General features: G+C 35.0%; 1 protein-coding gene across 6 annotated transcripts in view; it reads right to left on the reverse strand.

The window, feature by feature from the left end:
- shi (dynamin-1 shibire) overlaps nucleotides 1–26,896 on the reverse strand; it is a 74,303-nt gene that overhangs the window by 33,713 nt on the left and 13,694 nt on the right. For all 6 annotated transcript variants that reach the window (XM_089643493.1, XM_089643494.1, XM_089643492.1 and 3 more), the window contains exons 3-10: nucleotides 18,465–18,614; nucleotides 17,342–17,545; nucleotides 16,049–16,241; nucleotides 15,425–15,634; nucleotides 14,171–14,378; nucleotides 13,552–13,689; nucleotides 11,843–12,000; nucleotides 842–951 (exon numbers count right to left, since the gene is read on the reverse strand). In XM_089643493.1, the coding sequence (XP_089499619.1) occupies nucleotides 842–951; nucleotides 11,843–12,000; nucleotides 13,552–13,689; nucleotides 14,171–14,378; nucleotides 15,425–15,634; nucleotides 16,049–16,241; nucleotides 17,342–17,545; nucleotides 18,465–18,614 (1,371 nt within the window). The remainder of the gene's footprint in view (nucleotides 1–841; nucleotides 952–11,842; nucleotides 12,001–13,551; nucleotides 13,690–14,170; nucleotides 14,379–15,424; nucleotides 15,635–16,048; nucleotides 16,242–17,341; nucleotides 17,546–18,464; nucleotides 18,615–26,896) is intronic.

A 26,896-nucleotide genomic window follows, 5' to 3' on the forward strand; every position in this document is an offset into this window, starting at 1 on the left:
GATTGTTTAAATAAAGTACTGAAAAGAAACTGTAAGGCACTCAAAATTGGTAGCCAGCCACCTCTGGGCGGAATGCGGATGTCCCATATGAGATCCATGGCTTTTCACTGAAACATATACACTGTGTAAAAACGTATGGCGTACTTTAAAAGATAAAGATTGCGTTGAAAAGGTTAACAAAACTGAGTCGGAGGAACTAGCAGTTATAATAAAATGAACAAAATAAAGATATTACATTTAAAAAAAATAATTACAAAATAAACGCCAGTAACATGCCTCCTGCAGCTTCGCATTTTACAACTGTCTCGAATATATTACGCTCATCTCGTATTTTATCTTATCTTATGTCAGTTATGTTGCATTTTACGCCAGTCTCATATTTAACGACAGTCTTGCTTTTTGTGCCAATCACATAATCAACGATAATCTTGCATTATACACCAATCTCGTATTTAACGACACTCTTGCTTTTTGTGCCAGTCACATAATCAACGACAATCTTGCATTATACACCAATCTCGTATTTAACGACAGTTTTGCTTTTTACGCCAGTCTCGAATTTAACGACAGTCTTTCTTTTCACGCCAGTCTCTTTTTTAACGACAGTTTTGTATATTACATGCTTTTGTATATTACAGCGCCCTTGAGGTGATTTTTCATGAAAACGGCGCTGTATAAATTAGCCAAATGTTTTGCTTACAGTGATCCTGATACCAATTAACACAAAATAGACAAATAATCCATATGAACCGAAGCAGTGCATCAACAATACCCTAAACCGTGACAGAAGTGGGACAAGACAAGAACCAGACCGCTTGGTCTTCAGAACTGAAATGGTAACCTTTCATGATGCCCAAGTTGTGAATGCACATGAAGCCCTTCCTGATGACCTGGTTTCCCAGAGCGCCCCTTCGCTGGGATTTCGTTGCGTTCTCCGACTGGTTTTGGGCACTGAAAATTCAATCAAGATTATTAAACAAGGTACATTTTTTTTCATATAGGTGATGTTTAACAAGAAAAAATTTTTAAAAAAAGTATTATGTACTGTTTATTAAGAAATTTGATACACTCATACTAAGGTAATGGTAAAATGTTCATTTTACTGGAAATTTATTTATATTCGAGTTACGCTTGAATTTCTTTTACCATTTTGCATTACTGGAAAGAGCAAAACGATTAAGTAAAATATTAAAAGACACAATCACTCCGCTGTATATGGGGGACCCTAGTGACCCCCTTCGGGTGATATGTGATTTTTACCTTCAGGTACGGAAAGGTTGATAAAGTATGCCAACTGATTGTTTGGAATTAGGATAGATCAGTGGAGCACAACCCACAGCCCGTCTTGCGCGGACCATTTAGTATTACACATATTCCATGAAATAGGTTGTGCATCACGGGGTTAGATGGTAGGGGAATTGCCACATTGATTGATTCAATTGATCGTTGAATGTTAAGGTACGTCTAATAGATAAAGTATGCAAGCTGAATGTATGGCATTAGCATCAATTATTGGAGAAATTTCACATTGATTGATTCGATTGATTGTCAAAAGGTAAGGAATTTCTGTAACTAAAGTGTGCTAGCGGAATTTATGGCATTAGCATCAATTATTGGGGGAATTTCACATTGATTGACTCCCGAAAGGTGTGGTATGTCTGTAATTAAAGTGTGCTAGCTAAATATATGATATTAGATTTAAATATTGGAGAAATTTCACATTGATTGATTGTCAAAAGGTGAGGAATTTATGTAACTAAAGTGTGCTAGAGGAATTTATGGCATTAGCATCAATTATTGGTGGAATTTCACATTGATTGATTCGATTGATTGCCGAAAGGTAAGGTATGTCTATTATTAAAGTGTGCTAGCAAAATATATGATATTAGATTCAATTATTGGAGAAATTTCACATTGATTGATTCGATTGATAGCCGAATGTCGCCAAGGTATCTGTATCAAAATTCTCATAAAACCTTAGCAGTAAATATAACAGAATGAATAATATAAATAAATTTGATAAATTACATAAAATGTATGCATTAAGCAAATTTCACTACTATGATAAATTAATTTCTAACCCATTAGTGCACATAGTTTAGCTGCTTATAATTTAAATTATAAGAATATGACTTATTTACGCCCGTCTATATGGCTTTTGTAAATATGATATGAATAAATACCTATACATATAATAAAATACAAAATTAATACTAAAAATAAACACAGGGTTAAGTACTAAATCAATTTATGTTGAGGTAAAGTGTTAAAATTGTGATTTTTCGGCATTGATAGCTGATTTCATTTCCAGCATTAAAATATTTACAAGAAAATATGATATAAGGATGGGTAAGAGAGATATGAAGTGTAATTAAAAGAGAAAAGATAAATTTAAAAAAAAACATATTCTGTTTGAGAAATCAAGAAAAAGTTTTAAAAAATGTTAACAAATATGTATTGTATATCCTGTTTAGTAAGAGTAATCAAGAATTTAAAAAAAATTGTTGAAAAACAAATTGTGTATCAAGTTTAGTATGAGAAATCAAGACAGTAAGGAACTCCAGTGAAAAATGCCCTGTGATTGGTCGGTGGGTTCCGACATAACTTAGGCCCCCCCCTCACGGGTCGGTCAGCCAGGTGTATTAAGAATGGGGACAATCACGCGCAACGTCGCGCTCCGTGGACTCACACGTGGGTCATAACAAATTATTTCAAAAGTTTTTTTTTTAATGCTTGCTAATTACTTATTTTGGGATTTGTTGATTTCATACTGACCCATAAGGGAATGGTCTTGTAAATTGTTAAAAGGTACGCATTGAGTCACGCGTACCCTGCCAGATCGTTCCAGTCATCGAAAATGACTGGAATTTCTCATTTATATTTTTTACAAATGTTTGTCCAGCAAGCCATGTAAATTACAAACTTTGTCAAAAGTGGAAAGAGTAAATCTGTGAAATTAATAATGAATAAGGAATGCACTGTAGCTAATTAAATAGTGTTGTTAGGTTAATACCAAAGAATGCTGTACAAGAATGTGCATGTCTTCCACAACACACATCACATCATCTTGTATAAAAAAATATGTTTAGTAGAAAGAAGACGTAAAAAGGTTAGAGATATGTGATAATATAGTATTATGTAGAGTATATCAAGTCGTGGGGTAATTACTACACTAAGTAATTCCGAAGGCAGCCTATTTGAGTTCATACTAAACCATACCTTCATTTCCTCGTCCTCGAAAACACATAGAGTGCAGAGACATAACGAAGACCACAAAGACACGACTTATGTCATGTGGAAATGTGGACGTTTAGAGCCAGCGAAAGGAGTAGCTCTCCAAATGTGGCTCTGGAGAGAAATGCTCAGTATTCCACGGACAGCCATTTCCATTCTGGAAGTGCTAGGGATCCACACTAGGCTTTCAACTGTCGGCCACGTTACTCGCCAAACTGACGACTCCAACTCGGAGAAACTCATAGTCACTGGCAGTGTGGAAGGCAGGAGAAGCAGAGAAAGGTCGCCAATGCGCTGGGGTGACCAAGTATCACAGGTAGCACGTAGCACGTAGAACTGCGAGGAGTGGAGGAGCCTTGTGTTACAGGGAAATTAGAGTGGGCTGTCACGCCACAACACATATATGTGGCATACATGGGCCCTCGAGGAAATAAAGGCATGATTTTGTGTGTAACTCGAAGAAGCTGATTTCAGAGTTACCCCTAGTTGTAGTAAATACTCGGCCAAATATTATGTGAGAAGTCAAATAAAATAAAATAATATTGTCTCTGTGAATCCATCACCCCAAAAGTCATCCAAAAACGGCATTTAATAGTGGCAAAAAAAAAAAAAAACAGAAATTGACGCTAATCTGATCGGCATTCATTTGGTATCCATCTGTTAACGGTGGCAAAACCAACGATAATTATAATTTGTCTAATGCGTAGATGGATTCGCATAGACAATATGCATTTCTTAACTATTGTTTGAAACTTACGTATTATTATTTGGACTGTCCGTGCATAGTGTCCGAAAATTTGAATTACAAAACAATATGTTAAAATCATTTTACCAACAATGTCATATTTAATTTAAATACATACAATAATATTATTATAAATTTCAATAGGGCGAGCATTGTAAACTCTCCGATAAAATTTAGAAACTTTTAAAACCTTTCTTAAATATTTGGTTAAAAATTTACGAGATGTGGTAAATTGGCATTCATTCTGTGAAAATGATTTGCATGGTGATAATATGTCCTTTTTTCATTAGTCGTCATAACTGATTTAATTAAAATATTTTGTTTTCCAATTTTATAAATCTGGGCGGAAAATTAACAGTTATTTGGACAAGAATTTAATCACTGGTATAATTATTGATATTGTGGTGAAATTGACTGTGGTTAAAAATAATGATTAGATAGCAATAATTACAGGCCCTTTTCTGCGGGAGTTATTCATAAAGCAATGGTGTTATTGACAAAAGGAGTGGATTAAAATGATAAATATAATATATATATATATATTGAATAAGTTTAGTAAGAAAAAGTATTAACTCACGTGGCTGTGTTTTGCACGGAGAATTGCCTGAAGCCATTTAGAAAGTAAAGATTATCGTTACTTTAGAGATCAATATAAAAAATACAGAGATTTACACAATATTAGATTATTATTATTATTTATAATTTTGTAACTGGTTGTGGTGGAATCCATTATGATATGAATTTTTGATTAAAAAACCGTTATAACTTATTTTCACAGATTTATTTTTGACCGGATCAGTTTAACCTTGCACTTCCCCATCTCACTTCCTTCCTAATACCTTCAGCCCCACAACATACCCCAATTTACGAGCGTTTTCTCAAAACTCAAATTTTTCACAGACCATTTGTTTTTTTTTCAGTTGTCTAAGGCCCAGTTGTTAAATACCGATTCTAGGTGTGTTTCAGCATTCTATCAAATCGTAATAAGCTGGCAAGCTTAACAACATGATTAACCTCTTCTGCTGATCACAATTTGTTCAAAATATGAAAATGCATTTAACGTGGACCCATATCTGTCAAAAAAACAAAATGGATCTGAATGTTACAATTTACATTTGAATTTCTGTGAAACAACCCGTCCTTACTTAGTAAAGGTAATAAAACTCAGATATTATTGTTGAAAATTCAAAGTGGAACACAAGTACAAGCGTAACAATTTTGAAGTATAATTTAACCGCAAAAAATACAGAATATTTAAGTAAAACTGGGTAGAGTATGTGTTGAGTTTTGAAAAAATGCTCCTTAATTGGATGCCATAGTCTCACTAATTCCAGACAGTTTGGAGCAGTTGGGACTTGTGCAGATTTAAAAAAAAGAAGAAAAAAAGGCATCTTCAATCTGAAAACCAGCAGTCTAAAATAATTAAGTGGAAATAATTTATAAAGATTTTTTTAACAAAAAATATATATAATATTATAAAGTCTAGTAAGGATGAAGTGTGAATTAGATAATAGTAAATAAAGTTGCAGCCAATTTTACAAAAGTCACATTTTCGGACACTATGCACTGATGGGTCATTTTAATTCATTGAAGTAGAATTTAGTTTTTCATCTAGCGACACCTGAAATACTAAACATTTGTGGAAAAGTGCGTTGAACACAGAGATCTATGTCATCCCCAATAGGTGGGAGGGCAAGGAGATGAGGTAGAGGAAGGTTGGGAAGAGAAAGGAGAGGAGAGGTACAACTAATGTTCGTAGCTATTAAGGGCTCCATGCATTTGATTTTGTTCATCAAGGTCACGTGGAAACGGATGGGAAAATTGATTATAGCGGATTAGCTAGGAACTGCGCTTGTCTCGATTTGAAGGTATTTTGATCCAAAAATGCTCCTAGCACACTAAAATAATCTTTATTTGCTTAGCAAGAAAATAATGTACTCAATATTATTCTAGCTTGTCGTTTTGTCACTTGAAAACATTGATTTTTTATCTGTGAAAAAGCGCGTAGCAAATTTCACGTCAAATGAGAATATATCGCTGACACAATACAGATATGTAATCACAAACCATTTATCTACAGCTGATACAGGTACTCTTTAACCGGTCAGCAACGTAAGCAGATATACACGATAAAATAACGATAGCAGTCAAGTACAATAAGCGTGTTTACACGTCAACGCGTGTGTTTCCACAAAAATCGTCATAACTCCGTTATTCTTCTAGTGACATCCCTAAAACAAAAAGTAGAATATTCGTATTGAATGAAGCTTCACATCTCTATTCAAAGTTATCCATAGAAACCCGTAAAAAGACCTACTCAGTGGAAGCAAATTTTACCCGCCAAATCGTAAAACGACGCCAAGAAAGCCGTTTGACGTGCCGACCCGCCTCGCAAGTTTAATTATTTTTTTAAAAATATATTTTGCATGAAATGGTCAAAAAGTGAAGTGACAGAATTGTTTATTGTACATTTGTACGATGAAATAAGTGTTTTTTTTTTACATTATCCGTGATTTTAGTATCGTTTTTACATAAAACATTACAGGTGAGTCATTTTTACAATTTTTTCATGTTTCCATTCTAAATTTAAATATTTACAAATGTTAATATTTATTTATGATACAACAATTTGAAAGCCTATTTTGTAACCTTTCTAAAACAGTTTTTACTATTCGGCTCCGTTCAGTAATGTTTCATTTATAGAGCTTTGATTGTGAGGCGGTAATAACACAACGTTTTCGTGAAATTGACATTTCGGTAAAGACATCTTAGCTTCAAGTTCGCGAAAAGTCGGAGGGGTTAACATTAATTATTTTATTGAGAATGAGGTTTTTTGTCTTGTAATATGTAGTTATATTTACAACTATAAATATATTTGTCCTATTATATACCCACCCTTAAGCATCTATCTATACATATACCTCATCTTTATGTTAAGTAAATTACATATTACATTATATTAAGTACAGGATCCCACTGTTACCTTTGTTATTTGTACATATAATGATCTTTTTCTATTATTTGCTGTTATACACGCTATAAGATCTGTTTATTTACAGAATTCTCATTTAGACATATTTTCAATTTGAAATATACAGGGTTTTCCAATAAGAGGTGTTATTTTGATATTCAATCGTAAAATATCAATGGTTTCGTTGCTTGTGTGCACATAGCGCCGTCTTGTTGAAAGTAAACGTTGTCCAGATCAATACCATCCAATTCCGGCCATAAAAAATCATTAATCATCTCTCGATACCGCAATCCATTCACCGTAACTGTTGCACCAGCCTCATTTTCGAAAAAGTAAGGTCCAATGACTCCGCCGGACTATAAACCGCACCAAAACCGTTACACGTTGAGGATAGAGAGGCTTTTCAACAATAACTCTTGGTTTTTCTGAGCCCCAGATGCGACAATTTTGCTTGTTGCACCGAGGTGGAAATGGGGTCTCATCACTCAAGATGATTTGCATTTGATTCACTCAAGTGAATTTTAATAATTTCAATGCGTTGTTGAAGCGTGTATCGATACATTTTTATTAATGGCGTAGTTTCTACTTTTCAAATGTCAAAAAATGACAGCTTCAAAAGTAACATCTACCGAAATAGCGGGCTATTCAAAATAACACCTCTTATTGGAAAACCCTGTACTATGTTAAGTATCATATGTAAATATTTGTATTAATTTGGGAGGCAGGTTTCGGTGCCGCCACCCCGGGAACCATTTGCTGAGTAACCAACACCTCTGCCATACTGCTGCGGTAACTAAAAACGTTTTTAAAAAAAAAGTTTTTAGTTACCATGGCAACATAGGTCACCCCGAGTGGTTCGATATGTTTGGTGATTTATCAGGGTGCCTGCCACCTGCGTGGCGTGCCAGATCAGAGGAGGCTGTTTTGGGGAGACCCTTTGACCTCTCTAACTGGTCTCTCGACCCATCGCTTTCCGCCGCAGTGGGAGGGATATAATTTGTATAATCCTTTTTTTTTGTGAGTACCGCAGAAGAAACCTGACTGCCCGAAGCCAGTTAGACTATGGTATCCCCAATTGAGCGATTTTGTTAGGCTGGACAGAGTGGGGAGGGACGGAAGGTTGGGAAGTATATACACAGTGTCCGGAAACTTGTAGTACAACATTTTTTCAATACGAGCATTCCGATTTTTTTTACTTTTCTGGCAAATAAAGATTTTTTTAATCAATTTGGTTGCCGGAAAAAGTGAAAAAGGGTCTACGCTTCGATGCATTTTAAAAGACAAAAAACATCAAACAGCTGATTTTAACCCCCTATCATCTGTTTTTTTTTAAATTAATTTGACTTAAAAAATTCCAACTTCGGAATTAATTTACTCAAAAACTAAAGCTCAAATAAAAAAAAAATTACACAACAAAATCGAATCCAAATGTGATGTAGATTCGCTAGTTTCCCGCTTGTACTACGATTTTCCAGACACCCCGTATAATGCATCATAATTGAAAACTGTTGAAGTATTTTTCTTCAAAATGGTGCCATTCACACAAGTCGGATAAGCAATAAAGTTATTTTAGTAACCAAATTACATATTCTCACATTTAGACTTGTGTTCTGTAAACCCACCTTTCCACAAATTCACCTAATGCACTAATCATCTCCAACATAAACTATAATATGTTTAAATATATAGGCACATCAATAGCATCATTGCAGTTACTACCACCATTAATAAATAAATAGAGATTAATTTATCATAAAGCCAAATCGACCGTGAACTACTAACATTTCTTACCATAGATAATGGAAACAGGGGGAGATATGGCATGGAAGCATGCCGACTGTCGCCGAGCTACGACCAAACTGCACGTATGGTACTGGTATGTAGATGATATTTGCATTAATATGGATGAAGTATGTTGGCGACATGGTGTTCCCATCTCCCTTGTTTCTATTATCTATGTTTCCCACTCATAAATGTAAATTTTACAGGTGGCGTATGAATGAATTTTAAAAAGCAGAATAATTTTTACACGCAATAATATATTGTAACATTGTAGAAAATTTCAACAACAGCTACAAGATGGCGTTTAAATTAAAATGATGAATTAAGAGATACTGTCAGTTCACGGTCGAAATGATATAATTTTCCCATTTACGGTGAAATGCAAACCATTTGACATCTTGAGATTTTAAAGACGGCAAAAGAAGTTTCTTGCAAAAACACCTCGGTTAAAATACAGTGTTTGGAAACATGTGATAAAATTAAAAACATTAACCTTTCCACTGCCAAAAGGGGTAACATTATTCAGCCTGAATACAGCGAAATTCTCTTTTCGTGAAGTTTTCCAAGGAATGGACAAAAAAACTATCCTAATTCAGCATTTTTTATATATGAAATTTATTCTAGTATTGTGAATATTTTTTGTTACTTTTATTTTTTTTATTTAAAACAATATGTATGACACTTTTTTTATTTAACAAAATAGGTAGACCAACAAAGCTGTCACATGCCAGCTTGTCTGCAGGATCCACCGAATCAAAATATCTTAAGTCTATGTTTATAACATTGTATGTTATTATATTATTATTAGTATTACGTAATATATGCATTTAAAATCCACACGTAAAATGAATTAAAAATATTTTATTTTTCTAGTATCTGAAATGAAAAAAACCAATTTACGATGTTCGTATGTTGTATGGCATGTTTGAATTATCTTGCCTGGCCTCTGAAAAATGCCCAAAAATAGCTGTTCAATATCTCGATTTCGCACGTAAAGTGACAGGACGTGAATGCACACGCGGCTCTTTGCCTAAATTAGTGTGTTTAATTACGCAACCGAAAATTTTTCATAATTTTAATTTCTTTTTAGTAAGTAATATACAGTTAAATAAAATAAAATAACAAGTCCAAAACGAACAATTGCAATGCATCCCACTTGTCAAAATACTAGGTAGGTATGGCGCGATCTTCGGGGTAACCACTGATGTCATGACGTCACGGGTCGTACTCACGCCATTCAAATCGTAAATTATTACGCGATAAAAAATCCTTTTTCCCTTTACCTTCTTTACAACTGTTTTAATGTTAGTTTTTAAACTTCTGATGGTATGAATTAGTCATTCAAATAGAATAATATTATGAAGTTGTTGTTTTTATTGTTTTAGATCTAATTTCAAGTGGTACCCACAACATTGGAGTTATTCTATTATTATAATTCATTCTGCTCTCGCCTTGTGGAAGTAAGAGGGTTTATTTACATTTTTTCTAAGTCTCACATAATTTGCTTCAGTAAAGTCATACATTTTATGACTGTTGAAAAAAGATTAATTTCAGGTACCTATATGTTTTGATGCTGGTTTTGGTTTATGATAGTTTTACTGCAGAACCTTAAATGGGATGTAAACCTCTTAAATGGGATGCAGACAATAAGACAAAGTCATAAATTTTCAGGTACATATCACCATTCATGTTAGTTTGTGATGGATTCACCGCCGGAACTTTAAAAACTTCTTAACCACTCAGAACATTAGAACGTCAAAAGACGTAAATATGATAATAGCGGTCAAGACATTAGAACGTTTTTTCACGTAAACGCGCGAGATTTTACAAAAATTGATTTATTTCCATCACTAGTATACGGATTGCCATGATTTAAAAAACAGAGTATCGATAATGAATAACGCTACGCGTCTGTATTCAAGAATATCTATGGAACGTAGAGGTGCATTATCTAAGCCGGTTGAAACTGTCAAGATGTTCGTTAATAATTTATTGCGTTTCTAAATAATTTATTAAAAATATTTTAGTTTGGACGGTTAATATTTTGAGGTGACTAATAGTTTTTAAATATATTTCTTCACTATATAAAGTGTTATTCCTTTATGCTACTCAGAAAAAAGTACATTTTTCAAGGCTTTGAAATAATGGTAAGCGATTTTTACATATTTTTGACGTTTTCATAAAATGTGTATTTAGAAACGCAAATATTTACGTATGACAACACAATGCGATAGTGGATTTCATAATCTTTCCAAAACATTTTTTAGAATGAGGCTACGTTTCCCAAAACGTGAGTTATGAAGATTTTAGTAAAACTCGTAAATAACACAAAAATTATCACGTTCTGACAGTACTCAAAGGGACACATAATAAATAAAATTCTATGTCTGAGAGGTTAACTGGGAAGCAATTTTAGTTGCAAAACTTCTTAACAGGGAAAAAATTGTGTTTGTGCAGTTTTTTGTATGGAATTTTCAAGGGACCGGAAAACAAAACTTCTTAAAAAAAAGCGAGTTTGGCTCTAGTGAATTTATTATACACATTGGTGTTTTCTTACAAAGCTATGTTTATAGTTGAACAAGAGTGGGGTATCTCAGTGACCCCTCACGGTAACACAAGTTTTATTTTGCATCTATGCAATGAAAACATACCAAAGATACCTCACTCAATAGTTTTAAGCACTTTTTTTTGGCTGAGTCTTTAGCGGAGTCTGCGGATCTTCATTTATACTGTCGAGATGAATGTAAGACCAAAGTTTCATGAATGCACAAATTTTATCATTTATTTTTTGCATTTTGATACTATTTTACATATATGTACTATTTAAGCCGATACATGAAGAACTGTATATTTAGAGATTTTTGTTACCCCTGTTGGCAATGGGAAGGTTAAAAATATTAAAAAATGATTAAATAATGAATCATTTGAATTGGTGAGTTTGGTTTGAGTTGAAAAAAAATTAATTCACAAGTTTCCGTGCGTTGCATACAAACGCAAGTAAGTATTGTAGATAATATAATATATAATAACATAGCATTTATATAGCGCAGTTTTGTGTTGTTTCACTTCAAGTGCGCTTAAAGATAGGGGTGTTAATTTGTTTTTCTTACTTGGCGAATCCGATAAAGTCCTCGTGGTTGGTGTTCATGTAGGCGAGTTCGCAGTCGATGAGCAGGATGAGTTGCTCCTTGCACAATTGGTCACGCATGCGCACGTGCGATGTGATGATGCGCTCCGTCTCCTCGCGCAGCCGGGGGTAGCGGGACATCTACAGCCGACAGATTACATTATTATTAATGGCCCTCGACACAAGTGATCAGTCAGACTTTAGAGATGGCCGTCCTTCCGTCTTCACATACACTTTTATAGTAGACTAGCGCAGACCCGTGAAAATTTTAAAAACAAAAGTAAGCAACTGTGCTGACAATTACAGTATCAACTATTGTAAGAATAGCGGAATAAATTCCTTATATGTAGTGAAAATAAGAATTGTGTATTTTGGAATGTTACAATATAATACAAATACAGAAGAACCCCGTTAATTCGAACCCCGATAATTCGAAAAACCGCGTAATTCGAAATTTTCGCCAAAAAAATTTAAATTTTTTTCATACAAAATGGTTTTTTAATTCGAAATTCGAAATTCGTAATTTATTTTTGTCCGCGCACGAAAATTTGTTCATGTAATTCGAAAAAATTTGATTTTTGCGAAAATAAATCATAATATTTCGTAAATCTGAATCTAAAAGTCAGCCGTGGCGGTAAAACGCCGAAAAATGTATTTTTACGTGGTTATACATCGTCTTAATTAGTATTATTATTTTGTAAATCGGAATCCTTTTACACTGGAATGTCGTATTTTGTCAAATTTATTTCGAATATCCGAGTTTGAAGGGCCGAGAAAATACGTTTTACGCGGATATATGTCGTAGTTTTACGAGTTTACACCAAATATCGGAATTCAAAAGGTCGGCCGCAACGGTAATCGGCCGCGAAAATAAAGAAATAATTGGTATTAATACGAATTTACTCCTAAAATACCACCCGGATTTGAAGAGGCGGCCGAGAAAATCTTTTTTCGGCGTTTTTTTTTTTTTTTTTTTCATAAAATTTCGAATTACGTGGGAATTCGTTAATTCGAAATTTGATTTTTGATGTCCCGTGGATTTCGAATTAACGAGGTTCTACTGTATATTGTTTTTAATCAGTTTTTCTTGGTGTAGATCTTTATTACAATAGACAACTTACTTTACAGTAATTTTGCATAAACAAATGAGTCATACTCTCTCTTCTTTAGCTGGTTCACACTTGCTCTATTCTATAATCAATTTTGTATAGAATAGAACGAAAGTTGATTCAACATTGGGTTTCTATTTCTATCGGGCGTTCTATAGATTCTATGAAACAGATCACAGAATAGATGAGGTGGCATTCAAACATGGCAAAAATGTCCAAGATTTACGACCTTAGACTCAGAGATGAGATATAAGTATTTGAATCTGACAGGCTGCCCGCGCCGGTATTCGTGACGGTAATCAGCACTGAATTTTCAATTTATAGAGGAATAAGTCATATTATTACGAATATTTTTTGAATACTTACCTGAATTTGAAGGAATGAGATTTTTTGGTTTTTTTTTTCATTTTTAAAGATGGTTTTGATGACCAATGGATTTCGAATTAACGGGGTTCTACTGCATATCGATGCAAGGTATTGGAGCCGCCCAATTATAATGATTGTGAGGGTATGATATGAATTTTATTAATCTATTGAACAGAGACATTACACCTGTAGAGAGCGAGTGGGGAGCAATACTAACCCTGTCTGTGCACATCCTCACAACGTTAGACAGTTCCTGGACCACCAGGTCCACACACTTCAGAGAGGGCTCCTTCAGGCGGCTGATTTGCTTCTTTACTATGGCCTCAAAGGCCAGATCCGGAGTGAACAAGCCAACCTGGAACGCACATACACTAATCATTAATTTGGTTGGTGGATACGGGTACCATTCATTTGATAACCAACACCTCCGCCATAGATGACGCTGTGGCACGCTACATTTGGAGACTGGGGTTCACGGGGAAAGGTGTGATCAGGTCTTGGCGGCGGATGTACCGACTGCATGGCGAGCATCAGACGCTCTCGACCCAACGCCGTACACAGCAGTTGGAGGGATAGGTTCGTACGTCAGTCATTCCTCGACACATGATTCCCCAGATTCCTACCATTAGATTTTGGAAACAAGACAGAACTTTTGCTAAACCAATTTTGGTTTCTACGTAGCCAGAAATTTGCGCAACATTTTGAAAAAGAATACTAATAGGGCATTGCGAGTTGCCTGAATGCTGTCAGATTCATTTACTGACAAATCAATTAAAAGGGAGACAGTTCCCCTTTCCCTCATGCGCAGGTCTATGATGTGGTGGTATGGTACGCACCCTGACACCATGGATATTCCTGATGGCGAAGGCAATCTCGCGCCTCAACTCCTTTTCGTCGAACTCCATTTTGACGATCTCGAAGGGGAATCGCTCGTGGAAGAGCCGGTTGATCTTGGCACCGCCGCTCAGCTCGTTGGTGTTGATGAGCGCTGAGCCGGATCCCTCGATAGTGCGCTCAAAGTCAGACTGCAACTGCTGTATCATCCTGGGAAGAAATCAACTATCAGTAATTGCAGCTAGTGATATAAAAAGAAACTTACAACGGATGTGCTAAGAAGGTACTGGCTTTAGCCAATGTTGGCTGGGATTACCTGGGCCATATTAAATATTTAAATGACCACTTCATTTTGTATATATCAAGGCTGAAATATATAAAATTTACACAGTTTTTCGACTGCACAATTGCATGAAAGAAAGCCAACTTAATATTATTATTGAATGAGGAGGCAGCATTCTGCTTATGCGCTTACATCTGATATCACAATAAGTTCATCCTTTCTTCTCTCTATATAATAATCCATTCGATTTTTAAGAGAAACGGCTGCACGGCCTTTTTCGTACAAAGCTTAAATTTGGATTTTTTTATCCAAAACACTAAGACTGAAAAATTATTTTTTTAATCATAAGGTATAGAAAATATGTACTACGTGTTGTATGTGCTGGTTTTCTATAAAAGAATTTTTCATTATTTTAAAAGCGATTAGTCGGGGACGCCCGAGGCACAGATGGCACGATCAAGTGAATACCGGTCGGTGGGCGAGTTTGAAATCGCGTTTGGGTCCCATCCAGGCGTAGTGTGTTCAATTCCTCAGCTGGCTAAGTCCTCCATCACAACACAAGCAACATTTTCCGCTTATTGTGGTGGTAGTAGAAGATTTTCAAATATTGTCAGGTTATTCGTAACCTGGGAATGTTTGTCTATCTTTTTAAAAATTAAAAACAATATATATATACTTGAGTCGGGCCATGTCAAGAGTCAGAATAATAGAAGAGTATGTATGAGACAATGTATGAATGTGAATGAGGCAAGGAGTGTGTGTCAAGACCCAGTTGTTTGGCGGTCCATCCCCTCTGACTACCCCTGAGTGGAAACGGAAGGAGGGTTAGTTAGTAACTTATTAAGCATAAATTAACATTTCTGACCCAAAAAAACACATTTTTAACAACATTCAATTTTTTTTTTCATTACGTTAACTATGTAAATAGGGCAAGATTATGTTTTTATCTTCTGTCTCTTACAAATATACTTACTGCAGCATAGCCTTTGTTTTGATGGAGGGATCGTTGGGCTTGAAGAACTTGTACTGCTCCACGTCCTTCTCCAGGTGCAAGAGTTGCTTCTGCAGCTTGTCCCGCAGGCCGGGCAGTGTGTCGCGGATGTGGTTGGTCAGCTGCTGGTTGAGTACTCGCTGCAGGTAAGGAGTGCCGCAGCGCTCCGCCAGGTGACGGTACGAGGGGTGACTGCAACAATACATCACATACACACTTCATTAATAAAGGCTCTTTCTTATCCAATGAGACGGCAAACTGAGATTCCAAGAAAACCAACATCTACAAGAATACTCTTAAAACAACAATATGTGGGATTTAAAAATAAAAATTTAGTAAAATAGTTTGTGTTTTGCGAACAAGACTTTGAAAATTTGTTTTTTATATTAATTCCAAACAGGGGAACCTACGATAAAAAAATTTCGCTCAGGGCCTATATTATGTGGAGAGTATTTTGGAGGAGAGAAAGGAGTGTACATCAATTCAGTTGTTTCTTAAAGATTCGTTAAACTGAACAGGCTCAGTTTTAAAACGTTCGGATAGACTATACTCTAGATTGTGTCGCGTGATGGATAATGCATTTTAATGGTTAAAGGTTCACAATACCCCAAGAAGAACTTCCTCTCGGCAGCCATGGCGGCATTAATGTCCTTGCGTCCCTCAATGTCCTTCTGAGAGCGGTTGACCACTCCGATGTAGCCGCGTCGCAGGGGAAGCAGCTTGTTCTCAAGGATGTCGCGTGCGTCTGTTCCCTCGTCCATGAGATCCAGCTTGGTGATGACACCGATGGTGCGCAGACCTACGTAACGTACATACATGTTAATAGGCAGGATAACACATAATAGATACATAGGGAGATATAGTATGGAAGTGTCCTCATTCAATGTGGGGCAGAGAAAATTAAAGTTGTATGTTTGGTGTGCAGGTTGAAAAAAACGTGGGGTGAATTATATATATCACTAAAATATCAGTAAAAAGAGAACTTCATTAATCCTTGGTTCACCATTCTACTGCCAGAGTATCATAGCACTGCTTTCACCACTCTCGGTAAAAGGAGAACTTTTCAGCTCCCCTGTCTTTACACTGTACAGACAAGGGAATTATATTGCCAACCGGTTGGGCAGCATTGTGAGGCAGGTTAAGGTAGTGGCTGTACGAAGGGATTTATTAATGCGGGTCTTGGAAGAGGTCCCGATTATAGCTCGTTCCACATATGAGCCGACTTACACTAAAACGAGTCGAAGAAACGATCCATTCTCATAAAGCCAGCATCAACTGTGAACAGGTGTTCCACTCGTATCCAACGAGTTTCGCATACGTGCACCGGCGCACAGGGGATCAATGCTGTTAGCTCCTTAGAGCAGGCCCCATTAAAATACCTGTAGAACATACTCAGCGAGCTTATATTGCGTCTGTGAATTAGAGACGGCAATCAGTATGTGAACATCTGCCAGTAAAAGGAGTAACGGGCACCTTTGTTTGTTTGTTATTATTGTTTATTATTGTTTTTTTTTTGTTGCTCCACACAGGAGGTCCTGAGGAAAAAAATATCCCTTAGGGCCTATATCATCTTTGGGGATGCTGTGTGGAAAGGAAAGGAAAGGAAGGAGAGAAAGTTTTGGGAAGGAAAAAGGTATGAGGGCTGGGTAGGAATCTGGGGATCTCCGTCAACCAGTCTCTCCCGATCCAACCTGCCACGCAGTAGGTGGGAAAAAGCATCCGCCGCCGAAACCTAGACAAACCTCACCCCATGAACCCGGGCAGCAATGCTAAGTCACCAAACGCAGCGAACCACTTTGGGTGACTTATGGCACGGGTGTTGGCTATCCAATGAATGGTTCTTGGGGCGGAGGTACCCATACCCGCCTCCCAAATGCAATTGTTTGTTGTTTGGGTTACCTTGAGGGTCCACCTCCTTGGCCAACTTGAGGGCGTCAGAGTTGGCCAGATCCGTGTTGGCCGGGGTGACGGCTAGGATGAGGCACGCCTCCCGCTTGATGAACTGGAAGATCATGGCCTTGATCTGGTTCTCTATGTCGACTGGCTGGTCCCCGATGGGCACCTTCGTCAGGCCCGGTAGATCAATCAGCGTCAGATTCAGCACTGGAAGATGGAGCCATGGTTGTATTGACATAAATATCATTGTAAGTGCTCGGTTGGTCGACAGTACTAATTTAGCACTGTCATCTTTATTTCATTAGCTTCGTCCAGACAGCGTGTGGCTAGCATTTGAGGCAGTTCCCAACTACAAATGAACAATTTTGCAGTAAAAATGGTACAACATAATGTATGGAATGAATTGTGAGTATAGAAATATATTGAGGCTATTTCAATAATGTTCAACTATTGCTTGACACTTGTTGGCAATTCAGACTATCTGACGTGCAAAGCGCGCTATCTGGAAATATTAGGTATTTATTTATTAACGCACTTTTTAGGGGCTTTTACATAGAAATTGTAAAATTTATATCAGGTGATAACTGAAATGCCCAATTAAAAATCATTTGTATTTATATAGTGATAAATTGAAGATATCTACAGATTCAGTACTTAGTATTCAGGGCAATGAGCAGTACGTAACGGTAGTTAGTCCCAGAATTCTAGTATTAAGTAGTGGAATCCGAAAGCTTATCAATTCCGGACTATAAAATGCATGATTTAGAATTTATTGAACATGACTAGTTTCAAACACAAGATTAAAGTATAAAAAATAACATTAGATATCAAATACTGCATTAGGTATTGAACACAACCTTTGGCTCCCACCAACATGCCTCATATTATTAAAACTCTCAGATAGAATACTTGTTTTAGACTGACCTTAAATTATTTTACTTAATTTTTTTAGCTTAATTACCTTACCAACTAGGAATACTTAAAAACATAAAAAAATTATATGGATAACAACTGAGCGAGGATAAAGAGCGAATGATATACCAGCCCATATATATACTGAAATATACATAGAAAAGTGTATTATGTATTAGATATTAAAGATTTTGTGAATAGGTAGAAAGGTTACCATTGGGAGAGTAGACCCTCAGGTTGATAGGTACATTGGAGATTCCCTTGTTGCCGCCGGTTATACGATCCGTCTCCCCCTCGATCTCCTGGCGCACCTCGTTGAAGTCCACAAACTTCTTGCCCTTGCAGTGGAGGAACTCGGCATATTCTGAAAGAACAAAATTATAAAGGTCAGTATCCTTGTATATTACTGGCATTGTAAATTTGCATCCCACCAAATAGAACATTCTAACATTCTTTTATGAACAGACAGAAAGAAGCAAACGTCTCACATATATAACCAAATTAAGACCGTAGGTATTCCTCTTAAAAAACTTAGCATTGAACTTGCAGTGTTTGAACGTAAAATACTGAACGATTTTTACTCTACTCTAAATCAATAATTAATGCTATTTCAACTAGTCAAACTAAATAAATGTATTACCAGAAATATAAAATATTAACTAAAAGAAATCGTAAACACGTAATCGTAAACGATCCATAGACTTGTATAATACATCTATGACACAATCACGCATACTAGGACATGCCCTATGACCATCTCGTCGTCCGCTGGACGAAACTTTAGTTTTGACAACAATTTTTATTTTTAAGGTACGTACATTCATATATTTATTGTTAATGTTGGCGAATCTTCTACAATAGAAGTTCCGGTTCCATCTACGTCAAACGTGCCTAAAATTAGCTACCTGTGTCCTTCCAAGGCCCTGAGGGTGACCAAACACCGTTGCACCAGATGTAGAAAGGCTATTTGTGGTCCACATAATGTTGACATGTGTGCTCACTGTGTAGACTGATATTTTGATATTAATGTGTTCATTATAAGCCTTACTTTTGTGCCATGTAACAAGTTCCTATCTTAATTAAATATTTTTGATTTATTTCCAGTGTTTTATTGCGTCCACTCGACGAAAGTGTAGTTACAATGAAACAATGAAAACAGTTTAGTTATCTAGGGTTAAGGAGAATATTTCAATTCAACATTGTCAATTTATTATTATTTTTTCTAAGTTTTACGTAGCTGTCTGACATTTGGGAATGTAAATTCATAGAGAGAGGTGCAAGAATTGCCAGCGTATATCAAAATTCTGATGTATTGCATTATGGACATCGGTCTAGCTATCAACAGCATAACCGTGCTCGGGAAATCGGTATAAAATCATTGATAGTTATGCATATCGAATCGATATTTTAAATGCTTAAGGACTACGCCCGAATATACCCAGGTGAAAATAAATATTATTTATGCTTTATGGAAGCGAGACAAAAGACAGACGCGATGATTTAAACGGGGTACCACTCCCCCTATCTCCCAAATCTCCGCAAATCGGGTGATCACGCTATGTTAGTACTGCACAGTGTTTTGAGTAATGAGGTTGTGTGTTCTATGTTTAAATCACGTGATTCAATTTCTATTGATTTTATCGATAATCTTTTCATATATTATAAGGCATTATTAATTAATTACAATGAATAAAATTTATTTCTTTCATATCAAAATATATTCTTTCATATCAATCATAAAAAAATGTGTTTTTTTTTTCTTTATTTTTTAATGATAACTGAAGGAATTAAAGCTTTTGATGTCACTGTGCCAGACCCCCTGGTATGATTTGGTTTACTCATAAAAAAACTTATACATAGAAAGGTTAAACTGGCAAGGTGAGACCCATTAAACAGGTCACTATCTATCTCCATTTTATGACCCCACAAACTAATGTGCTCCCGTGAGGATGCTTTATGAAACTGAGTTAATTTGATTAATTTTAACCGCTGTCCCGTCTACAGGAGTCAACGGCCGCTGCAGAGTTCACATTCCACCAATATATCATTAAAATAATAAATGATAAAACAAAAGTTGAAAATACCAGAGATGGATGCCTCTGATATTAATGGATTTTATAAAGTGAAATCAACAAACTAATTATCTAATTTGAATAGAATTAAATAATCAGGAACAATTTTTATTTTTACTTATGTTGAAGGTCAATGTTGTATATTATTATTGAAGATGAAGAAAATACTCATAGATCAACGAAACATGAAACAGAACAAGACACAGAAAAATAAAAAAGATAGCGGTCACAACTACGAATCGAAGCCAGGATCTCTTGTCATTTTTTAAAAATTTTTATGGAGGTTCTACTATATATTATTAAACTAGTATATATTATAATTATGTGACATGATGGTAATATCTAAGCATGGCCAATCTTTTTTTATATTTTTAAGGATGGTAACGAATTATGAGTCAACAAATTGGCATAAATTCCTGGATTTCAAAAAAACCACCTTAATTTTTAAAGTCAGAAAATTGATAAGAGTTATCAGCTTTAACGGCAATTCAATTGATTGAATCATACAAAAATGTTACGCCAATAAAGATAAAATGTAAACACATTGTGAAATAACAAACGGCACATGACAAAGCGATGAAAACAAGCTGAATGGTAAAATTACCCAGAGAAAGAAAATCTGAGAAAGAAAGTTCTCATAGACAGCTGAAACCCTTGAGTTTGCCAGGCAACTAACTACCTACCCAATAATTAAATGCATAGTTAGAAAAAGGATCTACAGAACTTAATCTTTTCATACTGTATGTATATTTGAAAACAAAGATTTCAGAATTTTTTCCTCTCTAATAAATAAAAATTGTCAGTTTTCGCCTTCAAATTACTGGCAAAACTGGCTTTGATTCAAATTGATGAAAATTCCTAATTTAACCTAATTTTTTAAATGTAAGTATTCAGGGTATATTTTTGTTGTTTAATTTTTTTATGCAAGTTTTTATTTATTAACAATATTTTTACACACAGCATACAGTGTATTATTTGTGATTTAATGTAAAACACGCCCTCTGAGACCTAATGCTCTTTCAAATGAAAGTAGAACACGAATGTGTTTTATATACCTTTAGTATATAGATGTCACTTGTGACAGGTGAAAATATGCTTTTTTGTCACCTGTGACAGGTAAAAACATGCTTTTTTAAAAAAAACAGCGCCATCTGTTGTAACTAAAAGCAACACGCGCTATTGTTTCTCTATCTGCACAGACAGACTGAGCAACAATAATTTTGCACAGAAAAACGGGGAACCAATAATTTTGTAATGCAAAGATATAACATAATCACTCACTGGGATCTCCCGTGCTGAGGATTCCATTAACATATTATTAAAATTTAAAATATTATGGATTATGTGAAGTAATTACAGTGTTTTTTTTTAAAATAATTAGAAATATATTACATGGTGTTTTTTTGGTTCAGTTGAGTGTTTAGGTTTCAGTCTGTATTTGGTGTAGTATATTATCTATTTCTGATCTCCCTATGTTTTGTAACCAGCTGAGATTTAAATGTTATAATATTGTTGTGAGTTTTAAATGAGAGTGAGATTTTGTTGTAGAGTTTAGTACCATAATATACGAGATCTAGCGTTTCTAATACTTGTTTTGTATTTCCAGGGTATTTGTATACTTATTTATTTATATACTAGCTAAAGTGTACCCGGCGTTGATGGGGGTTATCCTTAGGAAATAGACATTATGGACTTTTCTGTAGGCCTTTTTAAGATATATAATTACGTAGAACATTATTTTTATGTATCTCATAAGGTTTAGCCAATGTCAACAATGTAGTGCCCGAAAATATATTTATATGACACGATTACAAAACATCAAGTTTTCTCTACTTTCTATAAATATAATATGCATGTATTATATATGTAAACCTTCCAGAAGAAATTCTCTAAATGTTAGTGAAAACCCTATCAAAATCCGTTGTATAGTTTAGAAGAACTAAGCGCACAAACAGACAGACGCGGATAGCGACTTTGTTTAACCTCTCAGACAAAGACTTTTATCTACTATGTGTTCCTTTGAGAACTGTCAAAACGTGATAATTTTTGTGTTATTTACGAGTTTTGCTAAAAGCTTCATAACTCACGTTTTGGGAAACGTAGCCTCATTCTAAAAAATGTTTTGGAAAGATTATGAAATCCACTATTGCATTGTGTTGTAATATGTAAATATTTGCGTTTCTAAATATACATTTTATGAAAACGTCAAAAATATGTAAAAATCGCTTACAATTATTTCAAAGCTTTGAAAAATGTACTTTTTTCTGAGTATCATAAAGAAATAACACTTTATATATTGAAGAAATATAGTTAAAAACTATTAGTCACCTCAAAATATTAACCGTTCAAACTAAAATATTTTTAATAAATTATTTAGAAACGCAATAAATTATGAATGAACAAGATGACAGATTCAATCGGCTTAGATAATGCAACTCTACGTTCCATAGATATTCTTGAATACAGACGCGTAGCGTTATTCATTATCGATACTCTGTTTTTTAAATCATGGCAATCCGTTTACTAGTGATGGAAATAAATCGATTTTTGTAAAATCTCGCGCGTTTACGTGAAAAGACGTTCTAATGTCTTGACCGCTATTATCATATTTACGTCTTTTGACGTTCTAATGTTCTGAATGGTTAACACATGCCTGGAGCTCACGGCTGAGAAGTGACAAACAGCATTGGTATGTGCACCAGTTGTAAATGCAGTGGGGTCATTGTTGCAACAAACAAACAAATTAATACTATATTTGGCCACTTTTAAAACATGCATCATTAATTTACTAATTTGACAATCCATACAACGATGTGATTCATTCTGCATTTAAAGAATTTTTATATGGCATTAACTGCCTACTTCCTGAGAGTATATTGATATTAATATGATTCCAAGAATTTAATTTATAAGCATGGGGAAATTGGATCAAATTAATTTTTATTTTGATTTTTTCCTGGAGTCAAATTATTATGTTATAAAAAATTCTAGTTTTACCATATTGTCAGAAGAAAAATGTCATTATTCACATAAAAAATATATTTGAAAAAATCACTAATCATGTCACATCACATTAAGGCGATGCCATACGTAGTAATGCAAAATCATGTGTTTTTGGTTTGAAAATTTGATCGCCTAGAAATGTTTCAGATGCTTTGATTAAATACTGCGAGTAGAATACATCTTGGCCTTTGAAATAATCGAGTATTTTTTAGATAAGTCTTTTTATAAGCCCAGAAAAAATAATGTAAAGGCCTATGAAAACTGCTTTAAAGTTCAAAATCTCCTACTTACGAAACCATTTTCGGTTATGATTTTATTGTATAATGTGGAACTTACGAAACCATTTTCGGTTATGATTTTATTGTATAATGTGGCAAATTAAGTTATTTATAAAATGATCGAAAAAAAATTGAATATTTATGCCTGAACGTCCACAAAATAAAATAAAAGGCACTTTTTGGCCATGTTTTTTTCTCGCCTAAATCAAAACAGCTGGATGGTGTTAAGCGGGAATTTAAGCCTTATCGCCATCTACATAAGGGTTGTTATTGATAGCGGCTCAATTTAAAATATTACACGACGTAGTGCATCGCATTAAATAATTAATGATAACAATTTCGGAGGCGAGTATGGGTACCGCCACCCCGCGAACCTTTGACCTCTCAAACACGACTCCATTATGTTCACTGTATGAACATACATACGTCACTCCTGGACACCCCACATACCTGTTTCCTTCCCAGAGCTTCCTCTCCTCTATTTTCTTAAAAAGACCCTCTACACAGCATTGCCAAAGATGACATAGGCCCTGAAGGAAAACAATTTTTCGATTCTGTAAGGTAGACTTTCAGCGGGAACTTGAGAGTATGTATCTACCACCCTGTAATTATTGATTGTCTTGAGTGGACAGCCCTTACTTAAAATTATTTTTATCACAGTTACTGGCTGTTGTATTTATTTGACAAATAAATTTTCAGATTTTTTTTGAAGCGTGTGATTTGAGGTTGGTGAGTTTTGGCTGAAAGGGAACGAGACTTACCTCAAATACTAAGTAATTTTGTTGGTTTAATTCTTGTTTTAATAGCAGTGGAACAGGCGGAACTTAACATGGAAGATACGATAAGGCCAAACTGCTGGTATGTCAATGACTGGGGGTAAAGAGAGATAGGAAAGAGAGATTAAAGACAGGAAGTAGCAGAATGCACTTGGTAGTTATGTACTGTTTAGCTACCAAAGGCAAAGATAATAAACAACATGTGATTTGCATACGAGAACATGTGGGATATGTTATGTGCAGGGACTTGCAAAATTCGCATAACTTTTCGATGAAATTTGTATTATATTTTTGAAGAAATTCGCATTAATTTCTGGTTTTTTTTTTCGAAGTCGGTATGTACCAGTGGCGGTTCGTGACTTTTGGGTGTACTAGAGCAGTAATATTAAAAAAAAAAAATTGCATTATGACAACTATTTTATTTATTTGAAAATTCGGTTTATTGTATGAAGATTTTCAGGAAATCGGTGCAGTGCGCTGCCAAACTGAAATTTCCTGAATATCTTCGTACAAAAAACAGACTTCGAAAAAAAATAAAAATCGTTTTGGACTAAACATCAATGATGTTGAATTTTTAAAACTCTATCACACTCAAAAGTCACGAGCCGCCACTGGTATGTACGCAGCGTTTTTAAAGTAAATTGAGCGGCGTTCCATAATTGCTTTTCAAACTTGTCAAATCCATTGACAAATAAATATTTAGAATGTGTAATATCACTTAAAAATTCCACAAAATCGCTTGAATAATACGAAAATTCGCAATATTTGCCCAAAGATTTCGCGTAAATTCTTTTTACATACTAGCTGTACCCCGCCACGCGTTACTGTGGTTAGTCTATGTGTGCAGATAGAGAAATAATAGTGCGTGTTGCTTTTACGTCCAACAGATGGCGCTGTTTTTCAAAATAAGCATGTTTTTACCTGTCACAGATGACATTTATATAATATAGGCATATAAAAACACACTAAAAAATTGTGTCAAAATTTTAAAGCAATCGGTGAAGAATTTTCGGAGATCTAAGATTTTGAACAAACAAACATTTATATTTTTATTTATATAGATAGTTAGGAAATGCGAAACATTCAGGTGCCTTGCTAGGTGGCCTTTGATGGAAAACCGAATAGATTAACCCTGACTTTGCAAGAACACTTCAAAGTACAATGTGTGCACAATATTTAAGTTTAAGCAGCAATCAGATAATACATGCAAAAGATATATCTTTAAGAGTGAGTACATAATATGAATGTGTACAACAGATACTGCAATGTACTGTATTGACAAATATACATACATACTAAGTAACTCTAATAGAATTCAGTGCCCAACATTATATTTATTTATTTATTTATTAACGGACATCGTCCAAATTACAAAATAATAACACAAATAAAGTAAAATGAAAAATATAGGAGTAGACAAAGGTACATGAAATCAAAGACATATGGTAGATATAATATAAGAAAATAAAGTGACAAGTCGAATCAAGTCAAGAATACGCCGTGGGTCAGGACCACAGGACACTTATAATATTCCGTCACTTGTTTAGCGACTGGCAAAAATCATTCAGACTTATCCCAAAAAAGTTAAGGTTTTGACTTGAGTTGACCAGTCTACACATTCTGGACAATGGTGAATAATATCCATAATTTGTCGAATGATGGTTGAGGAAGAGCAGTTCATTATTTATTATATTATAGGAATCGCCACTGAAAGCTTTCTTGTAATCTTTAGGAGAAAATAGAATAGGGAAACGTTACATACTGATAATGTAATCTACAGGGAAATAGTTTAAAAGTTCTACAAAAATCTAAATGTGAGACACAAAACAAATTGTACGTGATCCAGCCAACAGCCAAGAAACAGCCAGAATAATCAGTTTTATGTCAATTTCTCAAAAAAGTATTTTTTTGGAGGTAACCATTTTTAAGACTAATTGGTCTCTATTGGTCAGGAAATGAACACCAAGATACACCTAGAGTCAGTGAAGTAGCTATAGCATTCACATGGGGGGGTATCGCCGCTCCAAAGTGTACATGTGGCAGAGCCTATTTGGTGGCACGTACGGCACAGTGTCACTCAACAGTTTCTGCGTGACCGCGACGGGTTAAAGAGAAAATACAAAATTACGCTTGGGTGCTATAAAGCGGAATTAATGTTTGATACAAATTAGCTTGATGACTGTATATAAACAATAAAGACAACAATGGTTGGGCGCATTGACTTTAATCAGTAAATAAGTCCCTAATTATAATTAATTCATCAGTCAAGATTTCCAGTGAATTATTCTTTGTTCAGAGTCACCTGAAACTAAAATTTGCTATCAGTGTCACAAGCACTGATAATTGAAATCATTAAAATGCTCTTTAGATAACAAATACCTGACCGAATGTGATAAAACTATTCAACAACATAATTCATTCAGAATTTAGATCACAGAAGTCATATTCATACTATAAGACATTGTGACAATTTACTAGGAGATGGCATGTGACACTTTACTAGGAGATGGCATGTGA

Source organism: Hesperophylax consimilis, chromosome 19 (genome assembly GCF_061612785.1).
Source record: "Hesperophylax consimilis isolate HC1 chromosome 19, BYU_Hcon_1.0, whole genome shotgun sequence".
NCBI classification, from domain to species: Eukaryota; Metazoa; Arthropoda; class Insecta; order Trichoptera; family Limnephilidae; genus Hesperophylax; species Hesperophylax consimilis.